The sequence below is a fragment of the Pan troglodytes genome, chromosome 15 (assembly GCF_028858775.2).
Source record: "Pan troglodytes isolate AG18354 chromosome 15, NHGRI_mPanTro3-v2.0_pri, whole genome shotgun sequence".
NCBI classification, from domain to species: Eukaryota; Metazoa; Chordata; class Mammalia; order Primates; family Hominidae; genus Pan; species Pan troglodytes.
The window spans coordinates 57967464-57994069 of record NC_072413.2 but is presented as its reverse complement, the minus strand read 5'-3'; the positions used below and the strand labels follow the sequence as shown (position 1 = coordinate 57994069).

The 26606-nt window shown below is 35.6% G+C and overlaps 1 protein-coding gene across 10 annotated transcripts in view; it reads right to left on the bottom strand.

Moving 5' to 3' along the window:
• Positions 1–26606, bottom strand: part of LRRC9 (leucine rich repeat containing 9) — a 145352-nt gene that overhangs the window by 65055 nt on the left and 53691 nt on the right. For all 10 annotated transcript variants that reach the window (XR_010151140.1, XM_016926932.4, XM_054666617.2 and 7 more), the window contains 5 exons: positions 20586–20798; positions 17431–17550; positions 4788–4979; positions 3411–3536; positions 514–648 (listed from right to left, as the gene is read on the bottom strand). Coding sequence is in view for 9 of the 10 variants with exons in the window: in XM_016926932.4 (XP_016782421.1) it covers positions 514–648; positions 3411–3536; positions 4788–4979; positions 17431–17550; positions 20586–20798 (786 nt within the window). In the remaining variant the exon portion in view is untranslated. The remainder of the gene's footprint in view (positions 1–513; positions 649–3410; positions 3537–4787; positions 4980–17430; positions 17551–20585; positions 20799–26606) is intronic.

Below are 26606 nucleotides of genomic sequence, written 5' to 3'. Positions count from 1 at the left end.
CTTATTTTTATTTTTTCCAACTCTGTTGAAGTGTAATTGACAATTTAAAATTGCATATATTAAAGATGTATAACTTGATATAAGCATACATTGTAAATTAAAAACTGCATAATCTCAATTATATATGAACTCTAAAATAGTCAAACTCATAGGAGAGAGTAGAATAGTGGTTGCCAGGGGCTGGGGGCAATGGGAAATGGGCAGATGTTGGTCAAGAGGTACAAAGTTTCAGTTATGCAAGACGAATACTTTCTAGAGACCCTAATGTACAACACCAAAGTTAACGATAACTTTAACGACTAAAGTTAATGACTAAAGTTAACGATACGGTATTGTATACTTGAAATTTGCCAAGAGGGTAGATCTTAAGTGTTTCTTCCCTATTTTAATTAATCTCTTCCAGCTTTCTGTCCCTTACCTATCTGTGCCCTCTTTATGATACACAGACCAACACTGACTTAAAAATAGATTTAAATTAAGCTTTATATTAGGTTTAATAGAATTAGCCTTTACCTTCAAGTAGCAGTTTCCACTCGGATGTAAATGAGGTCCTAACTTTGAAATCTGCGTCAGAATTTTGGCAGAAGGCCATATACTAAGTATCCGTGGTCTCTCCTCTTTAGTACTAGAATGCCGTAAGAGAGATAACTAATAAAATTTAAAAAATACAATCATAAAAGGAAACAGTATACAGAGGTTAGTTGATATATAGTTAAAATTATTGTTTCCAGGGAAGATGAGTGGCCCAATAAATAATTATAAAATGTAACATTTCCTTTGCCTTAAATTGTTTTCAATATCTAGATACATTTTAATTACATTGTTTCTTGTTTTAGCAAATGTGGAACCATTACAAGATAATATTTATAAGACTGTAAAATGATTACTATAATATGAACACACATAGAATCCACCCATGAAACCAGTTTAAGAGCTAGAATATTATGAATAGATTACAAGCACCCTGTGGGCCCGATCCTAAGCCCTTTTCTTTCCTTCTCTTTAGAAGTGATCATTTTCTCAAATGTTTTGTCCACCATTCACTTGCTTTCTTTATAGTCCTATGTCTGTGTCCATAAACAATATATCATTTAGTTTTGCACATATTTGAACTTCATGTAAATTGAATAATATGTATGTATTCTTTATGACTTGCCTTTTTTGTTCAATATCATATTCATCAGATTCATCTAAGCTTCTCTATGTAGCTGTAGTTCATTCATATGTCCTGTGTATAGTATTCCCTTAATGACTCTCCTGTCAATGAACATTGGGGTTGATTCAGTTTTTGCTATTATAAACACTGTTGTCATGAATATTCTTGTGCATGTTTCCTGGTACATACATGCAAGAGTTTCTTTAGAGTATATGCACCTAAGTAAAGTAAAATTGCTGGGTTGTAGAATACATACACACACACACACACACACACACACACACACACACAAATATACATCAGCTTTACTGAATAATGTCAAATTGTTTTCCAGAGTGGTTGTACCACTTCAGAAAAATTACACTTTTACTTCATATTCTTGCAACAACTTGGTATTGTCAGACTTTAAAGTTTTTGCTCATCTATAAAACTGGCAAAAATTCGTAGGTCATTGTGTTTTTAATGTTCATTTTCTTGAATGCTAATATGGTGGAGTATCTTTTCCTAAGTTAATTGGCTGTTCTGATTTCCTCTCCAGTGAAGTGTATGTTCAGATCTTTGGCACATATTTCTGTTCGGCTGGTTGTCTTTTTCCTTATATATTCTGGATATATAAAGAATATCTTTTGACAGTTGTGTCGCAAATTTCTTTTCCCAGTATGTAGCTTGTCTTTTCACTTTCTTTAAAAAAAGATATATTAATTTTAATGTAGACATGTCCAATTATTTATGGTTTATGCTCTTTGTTTCTTGCCTACTAAATTATTCACAAATTCAAGGTCATAATGATAATCTTTCATATTTTCTTCAAAAAAATTTTTGGTTTTGCCTTTTACAATAAAGTCCTTAATGCCTTTTATTGAATAATCTCCCTGATCTACAAAGGCAGCTCTGTTATTTATAAAGTTTCCACAGTCTATATTAGGTCTTTATTCTGTTCCATTGGTCTATTTGTCTAGCTCTGTGCCAATACCACATTGTCTTAAAGGATTTTAGCAGGATTTGATTTCTTTTTAAAAAACTAATTTTCTTAATTTCATTTTAGATTCAGGGGGTACATGTGCAGGTTTGTTACAAGGAGACATTGCGTAATGTTGAGGTTTGGGATAGGATTGAACCCATCATTCAGGTAGTGGGCATAGTACCTAATAGGTAATTTTTCAGCTCTGCCCATCTCCCTCCTCCCTGTCGTATTCTCCAATGTGTATTGTCCCCATCTTTATGTCCATGTGTACCCAATGTTTAGCTCCCGCTTATAAGTAAGAACTTGTGGTATTTGGTTTTATGTTTCTGTGTTAATTCACTTAGGATAATGGTCTCCAGCTGCATCCATGTTGCTGCGAAGAACATGATTTCATTCTTTTTTATGGCTGTGTAGCATTCCATGGTGTACATTTACCACGTTTTCTTTATCCAGTCCACCACTGATGGGCACCTAGGTTGATTCTGTGATTTCGCTATTGTGAATAGTGCTGCAATGAACATATTAATGCATGTGTCTTTTTAGTAGAACAATTAATTTTCTTTTGGTTATAGCCCCAGAAATGGGATTGCTGAGTGGAATGGTAGTTCTATTTTTAGTTCTTTTCTTAGGGTAAATTCCCAGCTCTTCTTTAGGAGTGTTATTATTATTTTTTTACCAATAAAAAAGTTTCTTTTCAAAATTTTGAATAGATCCAAAACTAAACATTATATTGCCTAAGGAATTAATATTCAGATACTCCACAAAAAGTAAACAACTAGAAAACTAGTGTAGATATATTTAGGATGTTGAAGCTACTTTGGCTAAAGTACAGCATTCTTAATATGGATAACAAAGGTATTTCCCCTCCTTCCATGTTAATGGATTTTGTTCCTTTCAGCCAAACAAATATAATGTTAATATTAAGTAGATAGATAATTCACTAATGCTTTCTGAAGGCCTCTAAGCTTACCTTATCCTCAGACAGTTGCTTATTTTCATGTAGGCTCTAGAAAGGGCTCTGGTGAGTTCAGGTGACTGGTAAAAAAGCAGTTACCCTAGAGGTATTTTTGTGTAGTGTTCATGGATAGTCAAGAGAATCCATACAATGATTTGGTATTTAAATGAGATACATTTAAACAGAAAAAATACCAAGTGGTATGATTGCTCTATATTAATTTTTTATTAATAGGCTAAGAGGGACTATAAAATCTTAATGACAGAAAAAGAGTATGCAAAATATTATCTGTATGTTCTAAATAGCACAATGAATAGTAAACAGTAAAATCCAACCTGAGTAATCCTTGTTCCTGCAATAAATTTCATAGCTGCTGTTGCTTCTTCTTCAGAAATGAAGACTCCATTTAAGTGGGTAAGAGTCTTTAATCTGCCAATAACACTCAGCCTCAATGTGGCTGGCTTGGGAAAAACAAAAAAAAATTTTTTAATAAACTGTTAAATATTTTATGGCATGAAAATGACTGTTTTCATGTCTTTCCATATAATTCAAAATCATACATTTCCTTGTTCATTACATATACCTAAAAAAGCTTAATTATTTAAATAATAGTTGAAATTATATTTAATAATTAATCTGTTTGTTTGAAGGTTGATGATTCTACTCTGATGAGGAAGGGAAATCCCATAAGCTATTGAAAAGTGACTGCGGTGAAAAGTGTTAAAAGAACAACTGTAGTGACTCCTGTTTATCTAGATCAGCAGTAAGATAGTCATCTCCATGTGTGATTCAATACGGATCTTGAGCCCTTGACAATCCAATTTGGCAACAGAGAGATAGCTGTACTGTGATCATCCAGGAAATATGCTTTGGCAAAAGAAAAATATTCTTCACTTTTACTGAGCAAAAAAGAAGAAATACAACAATATAAACTTAGTAATATGGTCAATTTAATAGAACCTACTGTGCTTAGTTTCCTTTTTAAAGGCTGAACACAGCCTGATATACATCTTTTAAAGGCAGAGAAAGGAAGATTCTTGACTTTATAATCTTGGGACTTATTTTAAATACTTGAAGATATACTTAAATATAGTCATGGAATATGGAAATTACCTAGCATTAATCTGCATATTTTTGTAATGAGAAAAAATAATGTTCAGATTTTCTTTTTCTAAGAGAACATAAGACTTTATAATGCAGGTTTATGAGGGGAGATGATTTCTGGACTTAAAAAAGAAAACAAGTAGTGAATAATGCAAAATGCAAAATAAAATTGTAAAACATGTTGTTCAACCACAGATTAGGATATATTATAAATCAAATTATGTTTCTTCCTTAATAGTATGCCCCTCTCACTGTATTATATTATTCTTGGTTCCTATGACTCATTAAAATAGAGTTCTGGCACACTGAACTATATAAAATATCTGGAGGTTTGCAAATGGCAATGACATCAATGCCTAAAAGCAATAATGTTCTCAATCTATTAGAGGTTACAAAAAATCTGACATGAAATTATAGTCTTTTCTTATAGTAACATCTGATTCATTTGATCAGTACATTAAATCCAATTTATGAATGACTTCAAGGAAGGAAGTCTAGAAAAACGAAGACACTTTGCCTATCTCTGGCTATTACTAAATAGTAAAGTTAGTAGGGAAATGGCTCTGAAATAAAAATGTTTGCTTTTTAGTAACATGTCTGTGGCATACCTTTTGCCATGGATTATGTTGAATATCAAGAGTGAGAAGGCTTGTGATGTGTTTGCATAACATATTTATTTCATCGCCAGATTTTTTCAGTTGATTCCAGCTCAAGTCTAAGTGCTTCAGTTTCATCAGACCTCTAAATCCCTCAAGGGTTATCACATGGTTATGGCTTGCATCCAAATATTCAAGGTTATACTGCAACACATATAAATAAAAGTGATGCTAAGAGAATCATAATTTGTATTTACAAAATAGTTTCTCTGTGGTTCTTTACATACTTTACACACTTCCTGGTAATCCTCACAGGACACATAAACAGTAGTTATGTTGCAATGATGGTATCAACATATGTATTTGTCTAAAGAGCTACAGGTATTATGTTTTAGTAATTCTCTTTCAATTCATATTTTACCCTTGTAACACAGAGTGGCAATGTCTGTTTTCATAGGAGAGAAGACATAAAGAAACTGTCAAGATAATTTATCCCCAACAAACAAAATGTACTTTTTAATATATAGGCTTCTTGTTTATACTGTTGAGCCCCATAGCCTGCTTTAAAAAGGTTCATCTTCAGAGTTAGAAACTAAACCTGTTAACTTAATACTAATAATTTTCTTTTTAAAAAGTGCATACTTTTAAATAATAATTTTCTTAAATCATAAAAGTAACACATGTTCCTTGTTGGAAATTTGGAAAATATAGCAAATAAATGAAAAGAAAAAATAGAAAACATATATAATCCTATTGCTCAGAAAGAACCACTGAAAGCATTGTTTTTTATTATATGCACATATTTTTTCTTATGTAAAACATATATAATTTTGTATCCTTTTAACATTTTTTCACATTATTAGATCTTCTTAAAGATGATTTTTTATGACTGCATGATATTTGACTATGTGATCATAATTTTAAAAAACATTTTACTATAGATCTTTATGTTTCTAACTGTTGGCAACACAGCAACAAACATCCGTGAGAATTATTCTCTAATTGCAGCTCCAAAATATTTTTCAGAACAGGTTTTTGGAAACAGGATCACTGGTTCTTAGACTTTCTGTATTGTTAAGACTCTCGATAAATACTGCCAAGTAGATTTCAAGGAAGTTTGTACCAACATTTTCTTCCAACAGTAGACAATGAGAATACCCATTTTCTCAAATACTCACTGATCCACCTGCCTTATTTTAATTTACATTATTACTGGTGAAGTTGAACATTTTTCTATGTGTTTATACTGGTCATTTTTAAATTCTTTTTTTGTTTATTGCCTTTCTTGTCTTTGGCTATTTATCTATTCATATCTTCATCTTACTTGTTTGTAAAAAATCTCTAAGACTTTAATTTGTTATGTTTGATTTCTCTACAACTTAATTCAAACAACTCTTTTAATCCAGAATGGAATTAGTCATTCCTTTATAAGGTATAATTCTTATTGTTGGGACAGAACTTCTTATAGTGGTTCACGTTTCAAGAGTTGAATCAAAACCTTAAAAAATTTCTGAAAATGAACAGAGTTACTGACTTTTTATTATCAGAAGCAAGCATTAGCAAAACAAAACAAAAACTATCACTTCCTATCATCATTTCTTGAACAAAAGGATATTTGGCAGTAAAAAACTATTAAGGCCATAACTTTAGGAAAAAAAAACACCTTTAAGTAAAGTGAATTAGGCTTTATAAGAATTTACTATATGGCCCTTCTGTTCCCAATTTTCATCATAAGCTGGTGAAAACTTGTCCCACATTGTGGCACCTGCCTGTAGACCAGCATTTGGGAACCACACATCATAAAAATATAACTGTCTTCTGCCCGGGCCCGGTGGCTCACGCCTGTAATCCCAGCACTTTGGGAGGCTGAGGCGGGTGGATCACGAGGTCAAGAAATTGAGACCATCTGGCCAACATGGTGAAACCCCATCTGTACGAAAAATACAAAAATTAGCTGGGCATCGTGGCGCATACCTGTAGTCCCAGATACTCCGGAGACTGAGGCAGAAGAATCGCTTGAACCCGGGAGGCGGAGGTTGCAGTGAGCCAAGATCATGCCACTGCACTGCAGCCTGGCTATAGAGCAACTTTCCATCTCAAAAACAAAATAAAATAAAATATAACAAAAAAAACACCTGTCTTCTTCCACCCCTTGAAAACAGGGGGGGAATCTTTATTTCTGTTATCTTCAGGATATAAAACAGATTCCAGGAACTCATTAAATATTCATGAAACAGTATTTCAGTTTTGCAATAGCATTTTGTTTTAATATTTCTTTTGATTCAGTTTAAAAATCTCTCGAGTTACAGTACAGTACAGTACAACTTACAAAGATTAAAACTCAAAACACCTCTTAAATTTTCTTGGGATACTGGTTTATTCTCTAAATGTAGCTTAGCTATCTCTAGACATCAGGAACAACTTAACAACAGATTTCTCATTCAGAAAGATAAGATATTGAGTATTATTTCAATAAAAAATTAGAATTGTAATTGTTATCTAGATCAAGGTTGCAAATAGCCATTTATCTTCGTCTTTCCCTAGTCAACACTAATTATGGTGGAGCTATTTTCAGAGAAAACATCTCTGTCTATTTCCTTCTCCCAGATATTCTCTTTTCCTGATAGTGAATGACAGACATGCGGCTTATTACATTTCAATTTGCCTTATGTGGATATCTTGTTTAGATTTTTGAAAAATTCCATACAACTATATGGTGTATTTATTTTCTATGACTTATGAATCCCAGTCCTTCCACTGCATAAAGAAAGCCTTAGTTTAAGTACACTGATAACACAAGGCAAGGCCAGGAATGATGAACACTGTAACAATAATACATTTATTTTCTTTTTTTTTTTTTATTATACTTTCAGTTTTAGGGTACATGTGCACAACGTGCAGGTTTGTTACATATGTATACATGTGCCATGTTGGTGTGCTGCACCCAGTAACTCGTCATTTAACATTAGGTATATCTCCAAATGCTATCCCTCCCCCCTCCCCCCACCCCACAACAGGCCCCGGTGTGTGATGTTCCCCTTCCTGTGTCCATGTGTTTTCATTGTTCAATTCCCACTTGTGAGTGAGGACATGAAGTATTTGGTTTTTTGTCTTTGCTATAGTTTGCTGAGAATGATGGTTTCCAGCTTCATCCATGTCCCTACAAAGGACATGAACTCATCATTTTTTATGGCCACATAGTATTCCATGGTGTATATTTGCCACATTTTCTTAATCCAGTCTATCATTGTTGGACATTTGGGTTGGTTCCAAGTCTTTGCTATTGTGAATAGTGCCGCAATAAACATACGTGTGCATGTGTCTTTATAGCAGCATGATTTGTAATCCTTTGGGTATATACCCAGTAATGGGATGGCTGGGTCAAATGGTATTTCTAGTTCTAGATCCCTGAGGAATCACCACACTGACTTCCACAATGGTTGAACTAGTTTACAGTCCCACCAACAGTGTAAAAGTGTTCCTATTTCTCCATATCCTCTCCAGCACCTGTTGTTTCCTGACTTTTTAATGATCGCCATTCTAACTGGTGTGAGATGGTATCTCATTGTAGTTTTGATTTGCATTTCTCTGATGGCCAGTGATGATGAGCATTTTTTCCTGTGTCTTTTGGTTGCATAAATGTCTTCTTTTGAGAAGTGTCTGTTCATATCCTTCGCCCGCTTTTTGATGGGGTTTTTTTTTTCTTGTAAATTTGTTTCTTAATCCTGAGTTCTAGTTTGATTGCACTGTGGTCTGAGAGACAGTTATAATTTCTGTTATTTTACATTTGCTGAGGAGTGCTTTACTTCCAACTATGTGGTCAATTGTGGAATAAGTGCAGTGTGGTGCTGAGAAGAATGTATATTCTGTTGATTTGGGGTGGAGAGTTCTGTAGATGTCTACTAGGTCCGCTTGGTGCAGAGCTGAGTTCAATTCCTGGATATCCTTGTTAACTTTCTGTCTTGTTGATCTGTCTAATGTTGACAGTGGGGTGTTAAAGTCTCCCGTTATTATTGTGTGGGAGTCTAAGTCTCTTTGTAGGTCACTAAGGACTTGCTTTATGAATCTGGGTGCTCCTGCATTGGGTGCATATATATTTAGGATAGTTAGCTCTTCTTGTTGAATTGATCCCTTTACCATTCTGTAATGGCCTTCTTTGTCTCTTTTGATCTTTGCTGGTTTAAAGTCTGTTTTATCAAAGACTAGGATTGCAACCCCTGCCTTTTTTTGTTTTCCATTTGCTTGGTAGATCTTCCTCCCTCCCTTTATTTTGAGCCTATGTGTGTCTCTGCAGGTCAGATGGGTTTCCTGAATACAGCACACGGATGGGTCTTGACTCTTTATCCAATTTGCCAGTCTGTGTCTTTTAATTGGAGCATTAGCCCATTTACATTTAAGTTTAACATTGTTATGTGTGAATTTGATCCTGTCATTATGATGTTAGCTGGTTATTTTGCTCGTTAGTTGATGCAGTTTCTTCCTAGTCTCGATGGTCTTTACAATTTGGCATGTTTTTGCAGTGGCTGGTACCGGTTGTTCCTTTCCATGTTTAGTGCTTCCTTCAGGAGCTCTTGTAGGGCAGGCCTGGTGGTGACAGAATCTCTCAGCATTTACTTGTCTGTAAGGTATTTTATTTCTCCTTCACTTATGAAGCTTAGTTTGGCTGGATATGAAATTCTGGGTTGAAAATTCTTTTCTTTAAGAATGTTGAATATTGGTCCCCACTGTCCTCTTCCGGCTTGTAGAGTTTCTGCCGAGAGATCAGCTGTTAGTCTGATGGACTTCCCTTTGTGGGTAACCCGACCTTTCTCTCTGGCTGCCCTTAACATTTTTTCCTTCATTTCAACTTTGGTGAATCTGACAATTATGTGTCTTGGAGTTGCTCTTCTTGAGGAGTATCTTTGTGGCGTTCTCTGTATTTCCTGAATTTGAATGTTGGCCTGCCTTGCTAGATTGGGGAAGTTCTTCTGGATAATATCCTGCAGAGTGTTTTCCAACTTGGTTCCATTCTCCCTGTCACTTTCGGGTACACCAATCAGACGTAGATTTGGTCTTTTCACATAGTCCCATATTTCTTGGAGGCTTTGTTCATTTCTTTTTATTCTTTTTTCCCAAAATTCTCTTCTCGCTTCATTTCATTCATTTGATTTTCCATCACTGGTACCCTTTCTTCCAGTTGATCGAATTGGCTACTGAAGCTTGTGTATTTGTCACGTAGTTCTTGTGCCTTGGTTTTCAGCTCCATCAGGTCCTTTAAGGACTTCTCTGCATTGGTTATTCTAGTTAGCCATTCGTCTAATTTTTTTTCAAGATTTTTAACTTCTTTGCCATTGGTTCGAACTTCCTTCTTTAGCTCTGAGTAGTTTGATTGTCTGAAGCCATTCTTCTCTCAACTCATCAAAGTCATTCTCCGTCCAGCTTTGTTCCGTTGCTGGTGAGGAGCTGCGTTCCTTTGGATGAGGAGAGGCACTCTGATTTTTAGAGTTCCCAGTTTTTCTGCTCTGTTTTTTCCCCATCTTTGTGGGTTTATCTACCTTTGGTCTTTGATGATGGTGACGTACAGATGGGGTTTTGGTGTGAATGTCCTTTCTGTTTGTTAGTTTTCCTTCTAACAGTCAGGACCCTCAGCTGCAGGTCTGTTGGAATTTGCTGGTGGTCCACTCCAGACCCTGTTTGCCTGGGTATCAGCAGTGGAGGCTGCATAACAGTGGATATTGGTGAACAGCAAATGTTGCTACCTGATTATTCCTCTGGAAGTTTTGTCTCAGAGGAGTACCCAGCCATGTGAGGTGTCAGTCTGCCCTTACTGGGGGGTGCCTCCCAGTTAGGCTCCTCAGGGGTCAGGAACCCACTTGAGGAGGCAGTCTGTCCGTTCTGAGATCTCCAGCTGCGTGCTGGGAGAACCACTACTCTCTTCAAAGCTGTCAGACAGGGACATTTACGTCTGCAGAGGATTCTGCTGCCTTTTGTTTGGCAATGCCCTGCCCCCAGAGGTGGAGTCTACAGAGGCAGGCAGGCCTCCTTGAGCTGTGGTGGGCTCCACGCAGTTTGAGCTTCTGGGCTGCTTTGTTTACCTACTGAAGCCTGGGCAATGGCGGGCACCCCTCCCCCAGCCTCGCTGCTGCCTTGCAGTTTGATCTCAGACTGCTTGGCTAGCAATGAGTGAGGCTCCATGGGCGTAGGACCCTCCGAGCTATGCGCGGGATATAATCTCCTGGTGTGCTGTTTGCCAAGACCATTGGAAAAGTGCAATATTAGGGTGGGAGTGACTTGATTTTCCAGGTGCCATCTGTCACCCCTTTCTTTGACTAGGAAAGGGAATTCCCTGACCCCTTGCACTTCCTGGGTGAGGCAATGCCTTACCATGCTTTGGCTCACACTCGGTGTGCTGCACCCACTGTTCTGCACCCACTTTCCGACACTCCCCAGTGAGATGAACCCAGTACCTCAGCTGAAAATGCAGAAATCACCCATCTTCTGCATCGCTCATGCTGGGAGTGTAGACTGGAGATATTCCTATGTGGCCATCTTGGCTCTGCCCCGATACATTTACTTTCTACAACCTAGTAGAACCAACTTACCTCATTTATATGAGAAGCATGCAAGAAGGGCATAGAAATTGTCCATTTTAGTACACACTTAAGGAAAATGACAGTAAAGATGAGTATCCCAAAGCAAATTTAAAAACTTAAAAGATAGGAATTATAAGTGAGTGATTCAATTAGATCATAACCTTTTACAATACTGGAATAAACATAATAGTACACATGCATATAAAACCAAGTATTAGAGAATATAGAGGCAGAGGCAACAGAAGTTTTCAAATGCTGTGAATCCACACATAAAAACAGAGCAAATAGATAAAACCAAATTTTCATGGACAACGTTTACAACAAAACTACATGACAAGGTTGCTCTATAGGCTCCAAAAGAAGTTGGTAGAGATAAACCACCATCAACACAAGACCTGCATGGTATTCATGTGGGAGAAGAAGGAAGTGTCAGGGCAGCATCTGATGGACCTGAAAACAGGAGAGCCCCAAAACAGTCAACAAATATTCACTGGAATGTGTGGAGACCAATTTATAGCAATTGAAATAGGGAGGAGTTTTGTTCTCTTCAATACCAGATGAGTTCATGGGATCCACAGTAAAAAGGTCTGAAGGGGCCTGGTACAGTGGCTCCTGTAATCCCAGCACTTTGGGAGGCTGAGGCAGGAGAACTGCCTGAGACCAGGAGTTTGAGACCAGCCTAGGCACCATAGTGAAACCCCATCTCTACAAAATTGTTTTTTTTTTTTAATTAGCAGGGTGTGGTGGCATGCACCTGTAGTTCCAGCTACCCAGGAGGCTGAGGCAAGGGGATCACTTGAGCCCAGGAAGTTGAGGCTGCAGTGTACTCTATGATTATGCCATTGCATTCCAGCCTGGGTGACAGAGTGAGACCCTGTCTAAAAATGAAAAAAGAAAAAGAAAAAAGAAAGGTCTGAAGAAAGCAGTCCCTGGAGCAGTCGAGCCCCTATGAATCTAAAAACTATTCCACTAGGACTCTCTTCAAGACAGAATCCTTCTCATAGAAGAAACTGCTGGGGCTAAACTCAAAATGAAACAGGATAAGGACAAGAGAGGTGAATAAAAAAGATGTAGGCTGGGCACAGCGGCTCATGCCTGTAATCCCAGCACTTTGGGAGGTCAAGGTGGGCAGATCACCTGAAGTCGGGAGTTCAAGACCAGCCTGACCAACATGGAGAAACCTCATCTCTGCTAAAAATACAAAGTTAGCTGGGTGTGGTGGTGTGCACCTGTAATCCCATCTAGTCGGGAGGCCAAGGCAGGAGAATCACTTGAACCCAGGAGGTGGATGTTGCGGTGAGCCAAGATTGCGCCACTGCACTCCAGCCTGGGCCACAAAAGTGAAATTCCGTCTCAAAAAAAAAAAAAAAAAAAAAAAAGGAAGGTCTAGACTAAAGTGGAGGATTGGAGTAGAGCCAAAAAAATCTCAGAGTAAGCATTACAAATTTTAAACAGTACATATAAACAACAGAAGAGGAAGATCTGTGAAGTTAGAAAAACTTTCCTGAACCCTACCTCATTTTAAAAGTTAAGAAAAACTAATTTCACTTACAAATGAGCAGAGAAAAGTACTGAGGTCAAATTCAAGACAAAGCTATGGTGGGAGTGTGGAGAGGGGGAAGACAGAGGTTAATATTGCTGGTAGCAAAAAAGTACACCAGAAAAATATGCTCAAGAAGTATATCATGACTATTAACCTACCGTTTTAAAACAAACTAAAAGATGTTAAGAATGATATGAGACATAAAATAACAATATAAATCTGAATTACAAAAACGAAAAAAGTGTTTTAAAACGTGGAGTGAAAGGACCCAGAAACAATGAAATGAAATAATAAAATAATTTAAGAAATAAACACTAAATTAGTCATATCCAAGAGTGAATAAAAAATAGATAACACTTTTAAGAGAAATACAAGATGAAAAAGTGAAAAAAATTTAAGATAAGAAATGAATGAAGAGACAAAAAGGATTCAAGAGAAAGTGACAAATACTGATGATAAAGAAGATTTCACATATGGATAATGGGAGTCCCTGAAGAAGAAGACAACAGCAAGGAAACAGAAAAATTGATTTAAAAATTCAAATTTAAAACATCTTTCCTGAAAGAAAAAAAGATTTTAAACTATATATTGGAAGATCATACTGTGAATCTGAAAAAAAAAACCCAGAACAACCAACACTAAGACAAATGCTAGTAAACTTATTAGACTTTAAAGAAAACTAAAAAAGTTATTTGGCCATCTAGAAGGAAGAAAAGCTTGTGACTTATAAAGGGTAAAAAAATCATACATTCTCATCAGACTTTCTACAACAATACTTTGTGATAGAAGAAAATGAAGTATCATTTAAGATGCCCCAAAAAAATAAATTGTGAGCCAAAGATTTTATATCTTGCAAAACCACCTTTCAAGTATAAAGGACATAGCTAAACTGTTATTAACATTCAGTAACTGAAGGGATATTATTCCTATGATCTATAATAGGATATATTTCAGACAATCAAAATGTTTAGAAAGATACCAAAATAAAGACTGGTGATGAGAAGTAAATATACAATTACCAATGAATTAAAAGGGAGAGTGTACAGAGCATAAGGCTACATGCGGTGACAATATAGTTATAGTATAATTATTTTAATTATTTTTTAAAATAGGGAAGAATGGGAAGAACATACACAAAATTTTTAGAAAATCTTTGCAGTAAATGATATTAATAATAGTATAAGTACTGTCATTATGACACTGTTGCGTGTACGACAGTAGATAAAACAATGAGTAATTATTAAATATTCTATCATCTTGTATCCTTAAGAATCAGGATTCTTGGTATGAGAAAAGTATATATATGTAAGTAATAGAGAAGAAGTTGAAAGCTTTGTGGTCTTGAACCTGAATTGGAAGTATAAAAAATTCATAAGGTTATTTATACACACGCATGCGTGCGCGCATGCAACACACATGCACACATATATTCATATCCCTTCCAACAAGTTCAGTCCAGTTTCCAGTCAGTCATAATTTCTAATACCTAGAAATTATGACCAATTGGATTGTGTTTCTGAAGGACCACTTCTCTCTAAAAGAAACTAAGGTTTCTTGAAGACATGGCTGATACTGTGTCTGCAACAGAAAATATATAAGATGTGTATGGAACATCTTTTTATACCAATGTCAAATAAGCTATCAAAGGCCATTAGGGTCAAGGCAAAAGAAGTTAACTTTGAAAAGCTCCCACTGGTTAAAGATGAGACAATCTGAGCTTCAACCATGATAAAAATTACAATGGATTGAATATAATCAAATATTGTTAAGTCCCTGCATTCATACTGTTATTAAAACAAGAGTTGCTCACTTTGGGAAATGATAGGGAACAAATTCATTATCTTGAAAACTGGTGGATAAGCATCTATTCTGTACTTTCTATGTGAATGCTACCACTGGGAAATAAAATAATAGATAATGAGAAATGTCTCTTTGTAAAAGTATTCCAAATAATAAATGAAATAATGATAGAATAAGAATATCACCATTTTGTAATCCCCAATGGCATTAAGTAATAATGGCTTTTGGCATCACACAAGTGAGACAATAAGATATCATGTGTCTCCTACAGTCTTGTCAAACATTAGTTTTGCCAGAAAAATGGAACCTGGGTCTGATCCTATCTGTGGATCCACTTGCCAATTTGCAGGAAATATAGAAGATGGGAGGCATATAGCGATGTATCTTAAGTAAGCAAATCCCAGGCTGCTGGAAACTCTTTGGGTCGAATGGCTCAAGTATTTCTAGAGATAAACTATGAGAAATGGAAGGGAAATCTATCAATTAAAAGAGATTTAAAAGACAGAGTACAAAGAAGTTAAGGTTGATCTCTGGGTGGTGAGAATGTTTTGTTGTTGGCCTACATTTTCTGTTTTTATACAATGCATATAAACTTCCTCTGTAATGATAACAAGTTGTTACAAATAATGTAACTGGTTGCCAAAAGCAACAAAAAAAACGCAGTTACATTTTTTAAAAATGGCAAAACCAAACTATTGTGCTAGGGATGTACATTTGGGTGACAGAACTATCAGGAAAAAATCCAGGAAGACGATTACTACAGAGGTTAGGATAATGATTTCTTGTGGAGAGAGGAAGGCATGGGGCACATAGAAGAGGCTTTTGCCCTAGGTGGCAAAATTTTATTTCTTGATCTGGGTGCTGATTACAAGCATTTTCACCTTACAACAATGTACTAAGCCATATATATAGCATGCAATTCTCTGTATCTGTGTTGTATTTTATAATAAAAAGATGAAAAAATACACATAGACATCCATGTAGAGTTTCTCCTCTCTCTGGCCACCTCTAATATCCTTAGAGTCATTTTTAGAGACTTGACATTTGAAAGGTCTATAGCTAGCCACCTTTACTCATCCTAAAATTTGAAAATACCACTTTGGCATAAAACTTACCCAGTTCCCTTATCTGTAAAATGACTAAGGTAATAGTCATTTAACAAGTAGACTGTGAGGCTATGATAATGAAAATAATTTTTGTATTAAAGTTGAACACCACCACCACATGGCAAAATAAATGCTGGGCAGCTGGCTAAGCTCACTCTCTATCTAAGTGTCTTGAATGAGTTTACTCTTTAAATCTGTTCCTAAGCAAAATTATAATGACTGTCGTAATTTTGGAAGTGCTGGCAAATAAATAGAAAAAAATAAAAATACCAACAATCTACATACAGTCCTGAGACCTCTTTTAAAATACCTTTTTCCCGTAGTTGCATACTGAATCCAGACTCTCAGGGATTCTACTTACTTAAAAGGGCTTGGGCCTACCAAAAGAAAAAGGAAGTGAGTTTAACACTAAATCTAAACCTAATGCCAATAAGTAAAAGAAACAGCTCCCATTACAATGGTAGAAGAAATAATGTAAAGGCTTTGATATAGTAGCAAGGAGCTGGAATAAAGAATGAATAAGAGCTGAAAATGATGACATATTCTGAAGAGATAAGTGAGTGACCTGGAACCCATGTAAACAGGAGATGCTGGGTTGCAGTTCTGGAACCACATATGTAATTATTTTTGTTATATGATATATAACAAAATAAAAGCCAGACAATATCCATGCCTATGTGTACATGTGCATTCCTGTATTGTCCTATGATATACAAGAAGGCAAACACAAATTCAACAAGATCTATGCATGTGATATTCAGGTCAAAGGACAAGACAGAAAGAAAGAAATAATAACCTGGATGAACAGATGGGAGGAACTGACCATCTTAAGATGTGAAGTGGTGAACTACAAAATGAAAAAGAAATAGGGATTCATGAGAAAGAGAGAAAGAAGAGTGGGAAAACAAGAGTAGAAAAAAATGGAAATTACACCAAAGTACATTTTAAAAGCAAATTTGAGAAGTTATTTTAATATATTCATTTTAAAGTAGATAGAAATGAGATATGACCACTGGTACGGATTTGGTCTGCTAACAAAAGTTCAACCTAAGACCTGTTTTAGAGAAAGTAACATAATACAGTATATGTATTTAGGCTGATTTAGGCTGTATAATCTTTTAAATGGTAGATATGAAGCCATAATTACAAAAATAATTTATCCATTAATTATTTTATTTTACATTAATGTTTTCAAAAGGACAGCTCTTTTTTCAAATGCTTATTCCAATTTATCATTTGTCCTCTGACTTCATGATCTTTTTTCTGCACCAAAGTTTTTTCTTTTTATTTTATAGCTGTTCCTTTGAGAGCAGGCCTAACTCCTGGGCAGTGTGCCCAGAGTCAGCACAGTTTTTAAAAAATATTAAATTGGCAGAATAAATTTGAATATGTTCAAGGTGTACAATGTAATGATTTGATATAACTGTGTAATGATTACCACAATCAAATTAACACATCCATCACCACACTTGCTGTGCATCAGATACCTAGAACTTGTCTAATTTATAACTGAAAGTTTATACCCTTTGACCAATATCTCCCCATTTCCCCTAGCCCTTAGGCCCTGATAACCACCATTCTACTTTCTGCTTCTATGAGTTTCACTTTTTTAGATTCAAAGGAACAATTCTTACCAAGTGGTATACATCATCTAAACAGGTAAATTCATTAAAGCTAATGTTTAGTTTTCGAAGTCCTGTTAACTTGGAGAGATCTCTCAATTTACTCAAGCTGTTTCCATGTAGATTCAGACTCTGAAGTAAAATAAAATATACATTAAAAAATAATACAGGTTACATTCTACATCAAACTGAAGTGTGGATATGTAAAATTTTTAGAACAATTATTTGAGCCAATATACTACAAAATAAGAAAGCAGTTATTTTAAATAGCATTAAGAAACAGTCAATAAGAAAAAAATCTAATCTATGATGTTAAAAGATAAATAATTTGTAATAGTATCAGTAGACCTGGTTCTTGATTAATATGATTTCTCACTTGGTCTAAGTTTGTCAGCAATTGGAGTGAAATTCTTTTTAGAAAATAAATACATGTGTTAAGATACTTATTAGGGTAGATCTGTTTCTAAGGCTAACCAGTGAACAATGGAGACCCTAAAGATTTGGGGTATCAGGTAGGGTACCTCACACAAGAGAGATGGCAGGAAAATGTATGAGGGCACCGAACCAAAGAAGAAAAGCTGAGGGTGCTGAAGTAGGAGGACAGAAGGTCAAAGGAGGAGGTGGGAGATTGTTTAAGACAACACCTACATCAGAATTTGGCCCAGACTTTTCTTGTCCATTTCATTCTGGGCTATATAAAAACAAATATTATTACACATTTATACTAAAGGAGAGATCCTGATGCCTATATGTTTTTCTGTCTTTATACCATTATGAGTGGTATCAAGTAAAGACTGTATTTATGTATAGCTTGCAAAATAAACAAGGGCACAAGACAATGTATTAATGCAACTGACTACAGTATCAAGTATCTATCTCCCAGCTATCTTCATTCACCACCACCATCTTATGCTTTATATTGTGGACATAACAAAATTCCTAGAAGGGAGAAACAATTAAATTTCTAATAGCTGTCAAAATTAGCTAAAATTGTTAAGGGCCAATTTATGCAGACTAGTGATTTTACAAGTCACATATGGGTATCATCCATGATATATTCTACAGAAACCTCACATTTAACATGTCCACAACTGATTTCATCTTCCCTATGTGTCTGATAAAGAGCTTCACTATCTAACATACTGTTGATCACCTGCTTTCCCTCTTTTCTTTATACATTTGATTGTAGAACTGTTTCTCAAACAGGCCACACCATTATATCACCACTATCAGTGCCTTAGCAGACTTAGGCAGTGGTAGTGGTGATGTAACGGTGCAGCTGGTTTTCTGGTTATCCAGTGAAGAAATGAATGGATTTTTCCTTTGGATAGTGCAATAGTTTTCTACTGAATTTCCATACCACCAGTCTGATTTCAATTAATTCCATGCACAAGCTGTCAAAGTTAGGGTCTTTAAAGGGAGTCTGTTCCTTAAACAGAAGAATATAAACTTTTAAATTTTGGCTTCCAAAATCCATCCTAATTTGGCTACAACCTCATACTCTTCCAGCCCTGGCTTCCTGTGTCTTTCTTGAATTCCAACCTACATCTTTACCCTCCACCATTGTAACACTATATTCTAGGCATACTAAATTTTTCAGTGTTCCCTGAAGACATCTGGATCTTTCAAAACCATGTTTCTACAGTAAGAATATTTTCTCTCTCTGGAAGATGTAAACAACTAAATTTCTCATGTCCTTCAAAATCCACTCAAAGCTCACCTCTTTCTATAAATCTCTCCCAGTAACTCTGAGCTTCCTACATGTGTTCACATATCTATTTCCTCCACTAAATTGATGCTTTTGACTCAGGTAAACTAATTTCTTACTAAAATAGTAAATCTAGATATTATAGTGCAGAAATAATAATTTCTCAGTACTGTCAGCCAGAAGATTGCTCTTATTATGCTGCACATTTACAGACACAGGACAGGGCCTCTGTTGCATAACTCTAGAGGCATCCTACTCCCCTTATCTTGTATTGAGTTCTATTCAGTTATATAATGAATGACACCCAGAGGGCACACTAAAGAGAATATAATGTGAATTTTGCCTTCTGGAGTTGTGCAATATTGCAATAGTAGAGTACAGAGAATCTGGTTGGAAGGCTGGGGTAATAGTCTAGGTCAGAAACTATAGTAGTTTGGATAGAGTGGTAGCAGCAGATCTGAAATGAACACATCTAAAAGTCAGACATAGAAGTAGGCCTACAGTAGAATTGTCTCGGCATAAAGTAAGTCACTTTAATAAGTAACCTGATTTCCGTTGATTAATTTTGTAAAGATCCCATATTCTATGTTGATTAATTCTAGAAGCTTATTTAAAACTTATCTGCCTTTATCTTATTAAAGAGAGCTGATTGGTTATTCAGGAATAAAATCCCTTGCTAATTGGAAGGCCACCTCAAATGGCTATTGAGCACTTGAAATGTGACTAGTCTTAATGTCCTCAGAGTGTAAAATATACTTCAGAATTAAGAGTCAGGATGAAATTACCTTATTAATGAATATTCATACTGGTTCCATGTTAACATGATAATAGTTTAGATATGCAGGTGCTATAGTTTCAATGTGTCCCCCAAAAGTTCATGTGTTGGAAACTTACTCCCTCTGCCTTCATGAATGGATTAATGTCACTTTCAGAGGAGTGGGTCTATTATCTCGGGAGTAAATTTGTTATAAAATCAGCTCTCTCTGGCTCTCTTGCTCTTGCCTTCTTGCCATGTGATGCCCACTGCCATTTTATGACACTGCAAGAGGCCCTCACCAGATGCAGGCACCATGCTCTTGGATGTCCCAGCCTCCAGAACGATGAGCTAAATAAACGTATTCTCTTTATAAATTACTCAGTCTGTGGTATTTTGTTATAGAAATAGAAAACAAACTAAGATATTTCAGTTAAAATGTATTATTAAAATTAATTTTACTTTTTAAAAAAGCTTTTAAAAACATAGCTACTAGAGAAGTAAAAATTACATATGTGGTTCACATTATATTACTACTAGGGAGCACTGATTTAATCCATGTAGAAAAAGAGAAATGGACGCTTTAGGTAGCATTGTACCTGGCATCATCAGACAGGCAGTTTAGTATCTTTTGACTTCATATGCTAGATTCTGATTCCAAATTCAAGATTCCTGTCTCAAAGCTGTATTCCTCACAATACTCACCACAATATGACTGTAAACGCTAGTCTTTGCAAGGGAAAGTATTGTTTTATCATCCAAACTAATCAGTTTTGGTCGGGCCTTGATTCTGGGCTCCATTTTTATAACTTCATCATCAAATTTCAAATCCTTGGAAAATACTGATACTTCTGGGTTTTTTTTGCTTTCTTCTAGAATAACATTGTTGAATACAGAAAATAAAGAGGGTGCCTTGACCTAAAAAATGTATTAAAAACATTGCAAAATCAGTTGCTGTATTTATCATTTTGAAAAACAAACAAGCTATGTAGAAAAGATTAGTTGACATTTTTAGTTATACAGTCATATCTGTGATTATCAGAATCACATTAGGACATCTATGAGAGCAGATTAAAATTGTAGGCTATGCATGGTGTATCTATTCCCACCCACTGAACATTTCTTAAAACTGGCAGAAAATAATTTTAAAATATTTCATAACAGTGAAGAGGGTACCTACAAAAGCCTAGAAATTGTGACACATAAATCAGAAAGGACTGAACTGACAGGTAAATAGGATCAGAAATGTAACCTCTGGCTAAAAAATATGCAGGAGATAAACACTTTTAAAATCAGATCCAGAGAAACTTGAAAAAAGAGCAATTAGTTACCTTAATTATCAGGTAATTCAGTAATTATGGTAAGAATTGTGGATGAATGAGCAAGAGCCACATAAACAAACAGAACTGGCTCTAGAAAAAACCAGAATGCTTCATCAGAGAATTTTTAAAAATCTAGGACAATAAAGTATCTATGATAAAAGAATAAGCTGCTATGGAAAAGAAAAGGACACACAGTTCAAAGCTAAAATAAAAACAATTATTAAAATAAAAATTTAGTAAATACCGTGAGAACCAAGTGGATATGGTAGCAGATCAAATTAGCAATGTGGAAGCTAAGATTGAGAAAATATTTCAAAACAAATAATTTAAAAATAGAGTATAAAATAGAAGAGAAAAAATTAAAAGGCATGAAGGATCAATTTGGAACACCCAATATTTAACTAATAGGGGTATTCCAGAGGGCCTAATAGAGAATGGAAGAGAAGAAATAACCAAGAAACTAGGAGAAGCAAACTTTCCAGAAAAGAAAGAATTGAATCATCACATCAAAAGAGCTCATAAAGCAGCAAGCAGGAGGATGATGGAACCAAGGTCTTTGCTGACATCATTGAATGGTCACAACTGCCAGGTATTGCCCATCTCTTGAGTTGTTATGTGAGTTAAATGAACTTCTATCTGTTTACTGTTTGTCTGGGTTTCTGTATCTTTTGCTAAAGGCATACTTGACTAATATAATCCCATTCATTATAGCAATATGAAATATAAATGTCCAGAACTAAGCTTAACAAGAAATGTTGGAGACCTATATAAAGAAAACTGTAAGAGAGGACCTGAGTAAATGGAGTAGACAGATTATCATGTTCCTAGAACAAGAAGTTCAATACAGCAAAGTAGTCAGTTCACACCAAATTAAGTTTTAAATTCAATATAATTTCAATCATATTTTAATAGGATTTTAAAATAGAGCTTGACAAGCTATTCTAAATTTTATTTGGAAAAAGATACTGTTTAAGAATAGTCAAAAAAAAGTTTAAAAGATGAGTGGGGACAGAGGAAGGGGATTTGCCCTATCACACATCAAGATATATGAAGTTTGTAATAACCAAAACAAATATGATAGTGATCCAAAATTAGATGAAAGAGTTCAATGGAACAGAATAGATTCATATAGACAGATTCCTCATATATGCAAATAATTTTAACAATAAAGGTTGTATTTTGAAATAGAGCAGAAAAGATAATGCCTAAGTAAGTATTTATTCATTTAAAAAAATTGACCACCTTTCTACCTCACACACCATAAAACAATTTCTAGATGGATTAAAAAAGCTAAAGGCTTTAAAACAAGTTATATAAGTATTGTAAGAAAATAAAGAATATTTATTACAGGCTTTTTGACATAAGACATAAAATTCAGAATCCATACAGGATAAGATTGAGAGAGCTGACCTCTTAAAAATTAACTTGTGAATTACAAATTAAAATGATGAGTTTTTCTTTTTTTTAATTTTATTATTATTATACTTTAAGTATTAGGGTACATGTGCACAATGTGCAGGTTAGTTACATATGTATACATGTGCCATGCTGGTGTGCTGCACCCATTAACTCGTCATTTAGCATTAGGTATATCTCCTAATGCTATCCCTTCCCCCTCCCCCCACCCCACAACAGTCCCCAGAGTGTGATGTTCCCCTTCCTGTGTCCATGTGTTCTCATTGTTCAATTCCCACCTATGAGTGAGAACATGCGGTGTTTGGTTTTTTGTCCTTGCGATAGTTTACTGAGAATGATGATTTCCAATTTCATCCATGTCCCTACAAAGGACATGAACAAAATGATGAGTTTTTCTTTTCTTTTCTTTTCTTTTTTTTTTTTTTGAGACGGAGTCTCGCTCTGTCGCCCAGGCTGGAATGCCGTGGCGTGATCTCTACTCACTGCAAGCTCTGCGTCCCGGGTTCACGCCATTCTCTTGCCTCAGCCTCCCGAGTAGCTGGGACTACAGGCGCCCGCCACCACGGCCGGCTAATCTTTTGTATTTTTAGTAGAGACGGGGATGGTTAGCCAGGATGGTCTCGATCCCCTGACCTCATGATCCGCCCGCCTTGGCCTCCCAAAGTGCTGGGATTACAGGCGTGAGCCACCGCGCCTGGCCGAGTTTTTCTTACAATTAAAATTAAAAGGCAAGTGACAGAAAATATTTGCAACATATATAAGATAAATGATTTTTAATTTTTTTAATTTTTAAAATTTTTTGTAGAGACAAGATCTCACTATGTTGCCCAGGCTGGTCTCAAACTCCTGGGCTCAAGCAATCCTCTCACCTTGAACTCCTGGGATTACAGGCATGAGCCACCATGCCTGGGCTAAGATAAAGTACTAAAATCCAGAATGTATGTAAGGATTTTCCCAATTAATACAAGAAAGACAGAGTTTAATAGAAAATGGTCAAAAGATATAACAGTTGGTTCATACAACTCTAAATAATTTTAAGCATATGAAAGAATAAAATATATTGTTTTTTGCCCACCATAGTGGCCAAAAGAGACTGATAACATCTTGTGTTGGCAAATGTAATGAGACATGCACTGTCACACACACTTGGAAATTTGTAAAACAGTCAAGTCTTTGTGGAGAGAATTTGGCAAAATCTAACAAAATTTAAGATGCATATATCCTTTGACTCCCAAGTTTTCTACAAATCTATCCTGTAGAGAAACTTCCATATTTGTATAAGATACATCTACAATGATGTTCACTGAAATATTATTTTAAATAATAAATATGGACACAGTATATCAACAGGAGAATAGTTGAATAAATTAGTATTACTGAATAATATGCAGCCACCAAAATAATGAAATACCCATCTATATGTACTAAAGTGAAATATGTTCAAAACATATTGTTAAAGGCAAAAAAATCACAGAATACTTAGACCTTGTTTCTACTATGTCAAATGGTATCTGTTATATATGTAAATGCGTAGAAAAAGGATTGAAAGCAAACCCATAAAATTGTTAACAGTGGATTCCCTGGTGAAAGAGAATGGCAGTGAGGTTAAAGTGAGGGCACATTTTCATGTTTATTCTTCAATGTAGTTTCAATATATTTTGAATCTTCAAAGTAGACTGAATCTTTTCCAGTGGGAGTACAGCCATATATTAATCATTTGATTATTTGCCTAAAACATATTAGTTGACTTGTTTTGAAAATTAAGTTATTCACAAAATAACAATTATACACACATGCACATAATATAAACTTGACATAGCATTATTCGACTTCAAATTACTACTTTGTTCCCATTTAAGGAATTAGAATTAGTCTTTAAGAATATGTAACAATTCCAAAATTGACCACATACTTGGAAGTAAAGCTCTCCTCAGCAAATGTAAAAGAACAGAAATTATAACAAACTATCTCTCAGACCACAGTGCAATCAAACTAGAACTCAGGATTAAGAATCTCACTCAAAGCCGCTCAACTACATGGAAACTGAACAACCTGCTCCTGAATGACTGCTGGGTACATAACGAAATGAAGGCAGAAATAAAGATGTTCTTTGAAACCAACGAGAACAAAGACACAACATACCAGAATCTCTGGGACGCATTCAAAGCAGTGTGCAGAGGGAAATTTATAGCACTAAATGCCCACAAGAGAAAGCAGGAAAGATCCAAAATTGACACCCTAACATCACAATTAAAAGAACTAGAAAAGCAAGAGCAAACACATTCAAAAGCTAGCAGAAGGCAAGAAATAACTAAAATCAGAGCAGAACTGAAGGAAATAGAGACACAAAAAACCCTTCAAAAAATTAATGAATCCAGGAGCTGGTTTTTTGAAAGGATCAACAAAATTGATAGACCGCTAGCAAGACTAATAAAGAAAAAAAGAGAGAAGAATCAAATAGACGCAATAAAAAATGATAAAGGGGATATCACCACCGATCCCACAGAAATACAAACTACCATCAGAGAATACTACAAACACCTCTACGCAAATAAACTACAAAATCTAGAAGAAATGGATACATTCCTCGACACATACACTCTCCCAAGACTAAACCAGGAAGAAGTTGAATCTCTGAATAGACCAATAACAGGAGCTGAAATTGTGGCAATAATCAATAGTTTACCAACCAAAAAGAGTCCAGGACCAGATGGATTCACAGCCGAATTCTACCAGAGGTACAAGGAGGAACTGGTAGCATTCCTTCTGAAACTATTCCAATCAATAGAAAAAGAGGGAATCCTCCCTAACTCATTTTATGAGGCCAGCATCATTCTGATACCAAAGCCTGGCAGAGACACAACCAAAAAAGAGAATTTTAGACCAATATCCTTGATGAACATTGATGCAAAAATCCTCAATAAAATACTGGCAAACCGAATCCAGCAGCACATCAAAAAGCTTATGCACCATGATCAAGTGGGCTTCATCCCTGGGATGCAAGGCTGGTTCAACATACGCAAATCAATAAATGTAATCCAGCATATAAACAGAGCCAAAGACAAAAACCACATGATTATCTCAATAGATGCAGAAAAAGCCTTTGACAAAATTCAACAACCCTTCATGCTAAAAACTCTCAATAAATTAGGTATTGATGGGACATATTTCAAAATAATAAGAGCTATCTATGACAAACCCACAGCCAATATCATACTGAATGGGCAAAAACTGGAAGCATTCCCTTTGAAAACTGGCACAAGACAGGGATGCCCTCTCTCACCGCTCCTATTCAACATAGTGTTGGAAGTTCTGGCCAGGGCAATCAGGCAGGAGAAGGAAATAAAGGGTATTCAATTAGGAAAAGAGGAAGTCAAATTGTCCCTGTTTGCAGACGACATGATTGTTTATCTAGAAAACCCCATCGTCTCAGCCCAAAATCTCCTTAAGCTGATAAGCAACTTCAGCAAAGTCTCAGGATACAAAATCAATGTACAAAAATCACAAGCATTCTTATACACCAACAACAGACAAACAGAGAGCCAAATCATGAGTGAACTCCCATTCACAATCGCTTCAAAGAGAATAAAATACCTAGGAATCCAACTTACAAGGGATGTGAAGCACCTCTTCAAGGAGAACTACAAACCACTGCTCAAGGAAATAAAAGAGGATACAAACAAATGGAAGGACATTCCTTGCTCATGGGTAGGAAGAATCAATATCGTGAAAATGGCCATACTGCCCAAGGTAATTTACAGATTTAATGCCATCCCCATCAAGCTACCAATGACTTTCTTCACAGAATTGGAAAAAACTACTTTAAAGTTCATATGGAACCAAAAGAGAGCCCGCATCGCCAAGTCAATCCTAAGCCAAAAGAACAAAGCTGGAGGCATCACACTACCTGACTTCAAACTATACTACAAGGCTACAGTAACCAAAACAGCATGGTACTGGTACCAAAACAGAAATATAGATCAATGGA